Source organism: Aspergillus neoniger, assembly GCF_003184625.1.
Source record: "Aspergillus neoniger CBS 115656 unplaced genomic scaffold BO87scaffold_30, whole genome shotgun sequence".
In the NCBI taxonomy this organism is placed as follows: domain Eukaryota; kingdom Fungi; phylum Ascomycota; class Eurotiomycetes; order Eurotiales; family Aspergillaceae; genus Aspergillus; species Aspergillus neoniger.
The window spans coordinates 154,525-162,500 of NW_020291158.1; the positions used below are offsets into that span (position 1 = coordinate 154,525).

Here is a 7,976-nt window from a genome sequence, read left to right on the forward strand (position 1 = left end):
CCACTGTTGTACAAAAGAATGAGGCATGCATACATGCCCATGCTGGTATCAGGATAATGCAACGCCGTCCGTAGTAAACCACCAAAGCAACGCCGTAAGCAATAGCCTGACAAGAAGTATCCAGATAAACCAAACCAAAAACACCATACCAACACGCCAGCCACGAAACCAAACAAACCACCACACCACATCATTACAGACAAGTCACCCACATATCATTCATTTAACCTTACTCCCCGTCTTCGACTCCTTCTTCACCTTCTTCACCGGACTCGCCGTATCTCCCCCACCATCCTTACTATTCTTCGACCCCTTACCACCACTCCCACCACCACCCTCCTCCTTATGCCCATTCTCAACCTCCCCCAAAATATCCCCCCCATCCTCCGCAACCACCACCTCCCTCAACACCTCCTTCAACGCCCTAACCCCCTGCTCCACCACCGCCGACGGAATCCTCACATCAAACGCCTCCAGATCCCCAATGCCACTACTACCATCCTCATCCCCACCACTATTATTATTCCCATTGCTTTGTTGTTTCGCTTTATTCGCCTCCGCTAGGACGGGGTGTTTCCTCCCCTCCGCGGACGCTACTACCGCCTCGAATACCTCGTCGAATCGCTCGCATCGTCCGCCGCGGAGGAGTTCCTGCGCGAGTTTCCGGATCCGTTCTGTCCATCCGAGGCGTTGCAGTGAGCTGAGGAGTGTGGCGTGCAGGTCTTCGAGCGCGGGTGTGCTGGTTAGGTGCAGGAGGAGGTCGGATTCGAGATCGGTGGTGGAGGATGGGGTGGTTGTGGTGGGTTGGTTGGGGGAGGACGAGGAGGGCATTGTTGGTTTTGTGAAGTTGGAGTTGGTGTGGTGTAGGTGGTTGAGTCGAGGTGATGATGAGCAGCTAGGTAGGGTGGGCGCGGCGCGAAGCGGGAACCAGGTGTAGCGCTTGCGTTTTGTATAGACGGTGGTCACCCAGACAAGGGGGATAGAATAGTCCGAGCTAGCGCAACTGGTATATCGAAGTATATATATATAAATATATAAAACCCAAGTCGATAATAGCGTGCGACTTGCTCGTTCGAAACGAGAGGGTACAATATTCTGCGATCGCGATAGGTTAGCGGGTACTAACTACGGTTCTGGAAAAGATTGCGCGGGTTGGAGTAGCTTTCGCGGTGTCCATGGGGGCGGGAGGAGTTTTATTTTTTTCTGTGTGTCTTACCTGTCTGGTTCGCGATGTGATAGGGAGCGTCGGAGCAAGAGGTGTAAAGGTAGAGAAAGAAGGGGAGGAGGAGGGGGGTTTGAGGAGAGAACTTGGGGGCGAAGAATAATCCTAGTCCGGGGAAAGGCGAGCCTTGCGGTCGTCGGAGGTCAGCGCAGGAACCGCCGATAAGATGGGTTGCCGCTTTTGATTAGCGGGAATCTATATAGTAATGACCATGTTGAGAGGTCATGATATGAATGTGGTCAGGTCTTGTCGTTGATTTCTGGAGGGCTCTGGAATTGAAGATAATAGTATGATTGAATATGTGAAGTCCAAATGATAGGCTGTTCAGCTGCTGCTGCTGCACATGACCGCTGGAGCTCTGTCTTATGCGCACAACTCCTGCAGCCAACAAATTAGACACCACCCACAGAACTACTATCTTCGTTGAGCTCATCTATAATGAGCTATAACGATGATTCTGAGCTGATCGGACTTGGTCGAGTTGGACGCGTGATGCGCATCGGAGACATTGCAGTCAAAACGGCCAATGTTTGGACTGTCCCTAAAAATGCGTCCGAAGCGACGATTATCAGCTACGAGCAAACGACTGAGCTAAACAAGCAATCTCTAAAACATGAAGGACATGTGTATAGCCATCTTGGACATGTCGCAGGAGTAATAAAGCCCTATCACATCTCCGACACCGAGATTCGAATGCCGTACCTACGCCAGGGTTCACTGAGCCGCTATCTACGTACTCACCATGCTAGCGTGGACAACAGTCGACGCCTACAATGGCTCCAAGAAGCTGCACATATCATCCATAAAGTCCACGAGCGGCGAGTATTGGTAGTCGATATTGCGACACGCAATTTCCTGCTTGATGAGGATCTTTCTCTCCACATGTGCGATTTTACTGAATCTACTATCGTCGCGGATGATGAGGACATGGCAGATTTTGTTTCTGAAGACTTCGCTTCAGTCAAATCCGACATTGCGCGTTTTGGCTCGATGATGTACGAAGTTATCTCTGGAAAGCAATTTGAATTCTACGTTATACCCGACATCGAGACCGACCTAGATGAAGATCCAGAGTCGAAGACATATATAACCTGGCCGACCGACGACAAACTCCCAAATACGAACCCATTGTTTCTTGGGGATATCATCAAGCGATGCTGGACCAAGGAAGGATTCCTCATGATGCAGGAAGTTTGCCACGCCCTAGATAATTCCGGTCACAAAAAGCCAACGGATATTCTTAGGGAAGGTTAGCCGCCTGGCATCGCATCGCATCGCATCGCACTGCATTCTCCTCCCGTAGTTATCTACCATAGGGCGTGAATAGGCGCGCGCGAGAGAAAACGCGGGGGCGTATCCTGAACATGGCTATTCAGGGTACATCCGATATAAATAGCATCCAACGGCGGTTGGCGCATCGAATGGACTTTGACCAAGATGCAATCATTGCGCCGGGGTGGGTATATGGCTATACACATATATAGTATAAGGTACTTACGTAGACATACATAAATACATAAATACATAAATCCATACATACATACATACATATATACATACATACATACATGGGGCTCCACTATCCTCGAGGCACAAATAATCTCCCTCCCATTACTAGTTGCTGCATGTAAGCAACAAGGGAGGCAGACATGAACGATGGCTAGCTGGCTCACACCCACATGTTCGTGTAAGGTTTTTTGCTGCGAGATGCCAGGGATTGAGGTGTCACAACCGGATGGAAAAAAAAAAAAAAAATAGATACATGATTGCGGGATGGCTGGTTCTTAGTACTAGCTTCACAAGGGGAGGGAGGGATGTTGATAAGATGTACGAGGTAAGGCAGGTATCGTTCCGTTGTTCCGTCGTCCACATGCAATGCAGGATGGACCAGATCCGGGCGCTTAGTAGTTGCTTCCTTGATTCATGTGGACAGCGCACGGTGAGGGGGGTGAGGAATATAGTAGGGTGCTGGCTTTTCTCATGCGTGCGATATTTTGCTGTTACTTACTATGGATCGGAAATTTTGTCCCCGTCTGATGGGATCGGCGTGGCCGATGGAAAATCTCCTGAGTTGGTGAGTAGATACTATTCAAGTTATAGATTGTTTGTGTTATACTGCCGCCTCAATAGCGGCGGCTCAATAGTAGAACACAAGCGTGCAGTGTTGCTCCGGCTGCTCCACAGTTATTGAACCCGTTTGTATGAATTGTTCTCAGCTGCAACGGATGAATTTCGGTGGTCAGGACTTTAGACTCGGCCGTCGTCTACAATCTGCTGTAGAAATCGTATTATTCACTCCTACACATAGAACCCTCGTCGACTATACGTAAGCTCTATCTAGTATCTACTAGCTGAGGTGGGGATATCGATGGTGCAAATAGACTTCTACGGAGAGTCAGGCACACGGAGACAAAGCCCTTCGGCGATAGTATCCGAGGAAAGTTAAATATAGCACCGGCCATCCAAGCTCGAGTGGATTGGAGGTAAAAACTGCTAGGAAGAAAAAAAGGGGGCAAGGGAAGGAAGATGATGGAGACGAGTGGAAAAGAGTTTTTTTTCTGATGGAGCCATGGATGTCCTTGCATGGACATTCATCGACAATTCAGCGTCGAGATGGGGAACGAATGGCACGATGACAGCGGAGGATTCGGACCCAGATAGCATCCGAAAACGTCGAGGCTCCGGCACTATTGAATTTTGACAGCGCCTGGCTTGAATAATAGTGGGAATAACCAACCCCCCCTCTGTCCACTGGCCGTTAAGCCTGCCGGGCGATGCTTCTGGTTTGCATGAACCCCCATCGAGTCATCGACACTAGTAGCATTTGTGTGATAATAGTGCTGGTCACTAGGATGGGCGCTTCGTTAGTGTCCTCATTAATCGCACGGAACTTCAGCCAGGGGATGGGGCCCCGTTTCCACCATTTGTTCTTCTCAGTTTTCAGTTTTCTGCTTGGAGCAATTGTTTGGCGCTTGGATCCGGCGATGGCTCTCCTATTTTAATTAATTTTCTTCAACCCTGATTTTTTTTTCTGGGTGGACTATCCGCCTGTTGTCTGCGAGATGCGTCACCAAGTGATTTTGCCCAGCATCTGGGCTGGGAACGAAGCAAGGATGAGGGATCCATTAACGGAGCCAGTTACTGGAGAGGGGGTCGGATTGAGCCGATAAACGGCCGACAGTAGATTCGTAGATGCCATTGATCCCCATCATATGGTAAGACCAAGGATATTGACTTAACCCACTGGGATGATGATAAAATGGAGATGCCTGAACTGTCTAAGTAGAATGGATGGATGGATGTACAAGGAAAGTGAGCAGCGGAGAGTCCAGACCGGCATCACGTGTGGCGATCCAACTTTAGAAGCGCCTCTTGGTTTTCCCGTTCGGCGGTTCGTTGGACTCCGCGCCCAACCAGCTTCTTGTTCTGTTGCTCTCGTCCATCGCTGCCTCTCATCTGCCTGTGGATGTCCACCCTTTCTTCTTTTGATCACCCCAGTTCATCAGTCGCCCTGCCTCGTGGTCTTTGATCTCTCATTATTGTCGCCCAACCAGCTCTTCATCAACGAGGGTGTGTTCTTCTTCATTTTCTCCTCCCTTTTGGCACATCTCATCATCCGGTTGGACCCCCAGAACTTGGCCGAGCTTCCCCGCTCTCGCTGTCGCTGCGTGCCTTGTTGGCCTCAGGATCCCCCCTCCGCTCCTCTTCCATCACGGCTGCTTTCCATGCTTCCTCGTACCTTCGACCTCGTCTTTACGCCTTCTTCCTCTCCACTAGCTCTTTTCACATCTTCTCTCTCATAATAACCTCCGTCCTCCCGACTCTCCTCCTGATCAACTCCGCGCTTCGCACCTTCGGACCATCTTCACACTGTCGGTGTCCTCATAACTCACCCGCTTTCCGTCCCTCCCGTTCATGTGGCACGCCTGCTCGACCAAGTTTGGCTCCCAACACTCTTCATCCGGGTCGGTAGTCCGTGATTGACAGCTTCAAACGCCTTCTGTGCAACCGGACCCGTCCTTTGTGCTCAATATTTGGCGACTTGTCTCGGGTCTAGAGGCTGGCGCTTCGCTGAGTCTGCTAGCCGGTCCGACGTCCTCCCCAGCCCCCTCCTCTACGTGTCTCCGGGCGTCGTCACCGTTACTTGAATGAATTCATTCGCCATGTCTCTCCATACCTCCTATCATGCCGACTCGGATGCGGACGACGAGTACGAGCGCAGCGTGATTACTTCCCCCCATCTGGCCACCGACTCCGAGGCTTCCCCTTCCGAATCAGAATTCCCGTCAGCAGAGCATACTCCCACGACCTTAGCCAATGTGGACGAGAATCCCCGATCGCCCCGAACAATCATCACTGAATGGTCTGCTGAGGAATGTGCCAACTTTGTGGCCGCCCTTGGTCTCCGTCAATACTGCGCCGCGTTTTTAGGTGAGTCCAAGTGATCGAAACAAAGGCGCTAAGACGTCCGGGTCACTGACTGCGTTGTGTTTGTGTTTTACAACAGAAAACGAAATTGTCGGCGAAGCGCTCATTGCTTTGAAGCATGATGAACTCAAGGAGATGGGGATCGCGAGTGTGGGACATCGATTGACTATCTTGAAGAGTGTGTACGAAACGAAAGTCAAGCAAGATATTCCGATTGATGCAGATCACTACATTCCGCTTTGTATGTCCACTATTTTCCTTGTGTGCAGGTACTGCCTGTGACTTCCCTTGCTAATGTTTTTTACTTCGGCAGCCGCGGACCAAAGCATGAACGAAACCGCCACTCAGGACGATATTTCCCGGTTGATTCGGTCCATCCGCGTACGAGATGACCGTATCATGTCTATGGAGTCAGAAATGCGACGGATTGCCGAGGAATACCGTCGACTGCGCGAAGAGCTTCTGCCCGTGTTCAAGATGGCGAAAGACAAGTCGCAGCCGTTGCCCCCACCTTCTTCTGTGCCAGGATCCGGGTCAGAAGGATACCATGATGGCCCGACGCTCACATCGCCATCCGGAATTACTCTGTTGGATCGTTCTGGAAGTATCCTATCTCGGACCTTCTCCAAGCGGAACCACACTGGCGGCACTACGCCCAAAACCAACTCCCCTACCCATATTCCTCCGTCGATCCACGAGGGTCGCATGTACAGCGATGGGCTAGATCCGTCCACGGCAAATTCCTCCCACTTGACTATGCTGAACGGCAAGTCGCAATTATCTCCAGGCATTCCGTCCCCGACCTCGCCAGGTAATCAATATGCTCCACAGACCCTAGCCTCCCGGGCATATACACAACCGAGTTCCAGCAGCAGCATAAGCCATGTTTCTCATAACCACCACGACGATACCGCGGCGTCACAGTCGCGGCCGGATCGTCTAAACCCTACACCAACACAATCTACACGCCCCGACATCCCCACTCGCTCAGACTCAAGGGCGACTCAGGATCCACCTAGCGTGGAAATCTTCAAGTCTTTCCGCGTGTCGATGGACGATCCATGCCACAAGGTCCTTCCTGCTGCACTCAAGAAGTACAACATCAACGCCGATTGGAAACAATATGCACTATACATTGTATATGGTGATCAAGAACGATGTCTTGGGCTCGAAGAACGACCACTCATTCTGTTCAAGCAGCTCGAAAAGGAAGGACGCAAGCCCATGTTTATGCTACGGAAGCAGGTCCATCCCATCGATAGCGGCATGTATTCCGGGGGAGGGTCTGCACCGAATAGTGCCGGCTTTGAGGGAGGACGACAGGCACAGATCAATCTGCCCGGCGGCGTGCTGTGAGCAGCACACTGCAGCATTATTATCGATGGAAGCATCATCACGTTTAATTGTCGCTTGAGATACCCCCGGACCCTGACATGGGGTCGTTTCATTCCTCCCATTCTTCTCGATCTTCTCTCAAACCATTTATGCGGGCTTCTGTCCTTGTCTCGATTCATATCATCATCATCATCATCATATCAGCGGTGTTACGGTGTTGGGGATCCCGGAATAGGAAAAGCTCATAAATCAGCGTGGCATTTGTTGGGTTTCTCTCTGCACTACTATCTCTTCGTTCATACTGGCTACCTTATGTTTGAGTTCAAGACATACTACTCACTATTCTGATTCTCTGAACAAACTTATGCATACTTATATTGAAGCGAGCATATCTTCTCGAGTCTATTTATCGTTCGAGATATTTCTGTACTGACTGTGCCAGATCCTTTACATCCATCTGCTCTCTTTCCTAAACAGGGCCCATATTCGCGCAGGTCCACATAGATGACTTACTGCCCTGTGACGGACTTCCACATCCTTAGATGATAGATACCTAATTGACTGGTATGAATACGACTAGGAGCTCTACAGCCATCTATAATGCTGTTACTGAAAGTAGTTGATATACTGAGGTCAGCGTACGAGCTCTCTTGTCCGGAAGTCGAGTCCAGCTCTACGACTTCAATTGGTATTATACTATTGAATGGGCCGGCAATCCTAAGATTCACATGCAAGGTAGTCATGTTTTTACAACCAACATTGCGAAATATATATGAATTGCTATATAAATATTTCGATATATATTTCGTACTGACGTTTAGACTAACATGCTATGTACTATACATGTGACTATTTGACCTTGAAGGATACTACGTCACGTAGGTCATAGACATGTTAGTAGTAGTAGTAGTAGTAGTAGTAGTAGTAGTAGTAGTAGTAGTAGTAGTAGTAGTAGTAGTAGTAGTAGTAGTAGTAGTAGTAGTAGTAGTAG

General features: G+C 49.8%; 5 protein-coding genes across 5 annotated transcripts; 3 read left to right on the forward strand and 2 right to left on the reverse strand.

The window, feature by feature from the left end:
* Nucleotides 1-324: 324 nt before the first annotated feature.
* Nucleotides 325-810, reverse strand: BO87DRAFT_293157 (uncharacterized protein; the record flags this gene model as incomplete). Its single annotated transcript, XM_025618959.1, has 1 exon — nucleotides 325-810. A coding segment is annotated over one exon (486 nt), but the record flags the coding sequence as incomplete, so codon positions are not given.
* Nucleotides 811-1,633: 823 nt separating this feature from the next.
* BO87DRAFT_443652 (uncharacterized protein) lies at nucleotides 1,634-2,630 on the forward strand. Its single transcript, XM_025628107.1, has one exon. It carries the CDS (start codon nucleotides 1,661-1,663, stop codon nucleotides 2,474-2,476), a length of 816 nt encoding a protein of 271 aa, XP_025476710.1. The 5' UTR covers nucleotides 1,634-1,660; the 3' UTR covers nucleotides 2,477-2,630.
* Nucleotides 2,631-3,905: 1,275 nt separating this feature from the next.
* Nucleotides 3,906-4,347, forward strand: BO87DRAFT_136449 (uncharacterized protein). Its single transcript, XM_025618082.1, has one exon. The coding sequence runs from the start codon at nucleotides 3,997-3,999 to the stop codon at nucleotides 4,222-4,224; it is 228 nt and encodes a 75-aa protein (XP_025476711.1). The 5' UTR covers nucleotides 3,906-3,996; the 3' UTR covers nucleotides 4,225-4,347.
* Nucleotides 4,348-4,561: 214 nt separating this feature from the next.
* BO87DRAFT_315421 (uncharacterized protein) lies at nucleotides 4,562-4,914 on the reverse strand (the record flags this gene model as incomplete). The annotated part of the gene is given in 3 exon segments (XM_025619693.1): nucleotides 4,562-4,682; nucleotides 4,697-4,752; nucleotides 4,774-4,914. Coding segments are annotated over 3 exon segments (318 nt in total), but the record flags the coding sequence as incomplete, so codon positions are not given.
* Nucleotides 4,915-5,198: 284 nt separating this feature from the next.
* On the forward strand, nucleotides 5,199-7,250 carry BO87DRAFT_136457 (adaptor protein STE50). The gene is made up of 3 exons (XM_025618083.1): nucleotides 5,199-5,653; nucleotides 5,730-5,891; nucleotides 5,964-7,250. The coding sequence occupies exons 1-3, from the start codon at nucleotides 5,371-5,373 to the stop codon at nucleotides 7,004-7,006; spliced, it is 1,488 nt and encodes a 495-aa protein (XP_025476713.1). The 5' UTR covers nucleotides 5,199-5,370; the 3' UTR covers nucleotides 7,007-7,250.
* The last annotated feature ends 726 nt before the right edge of the window (nucleotides 7,251-7,976 follow it).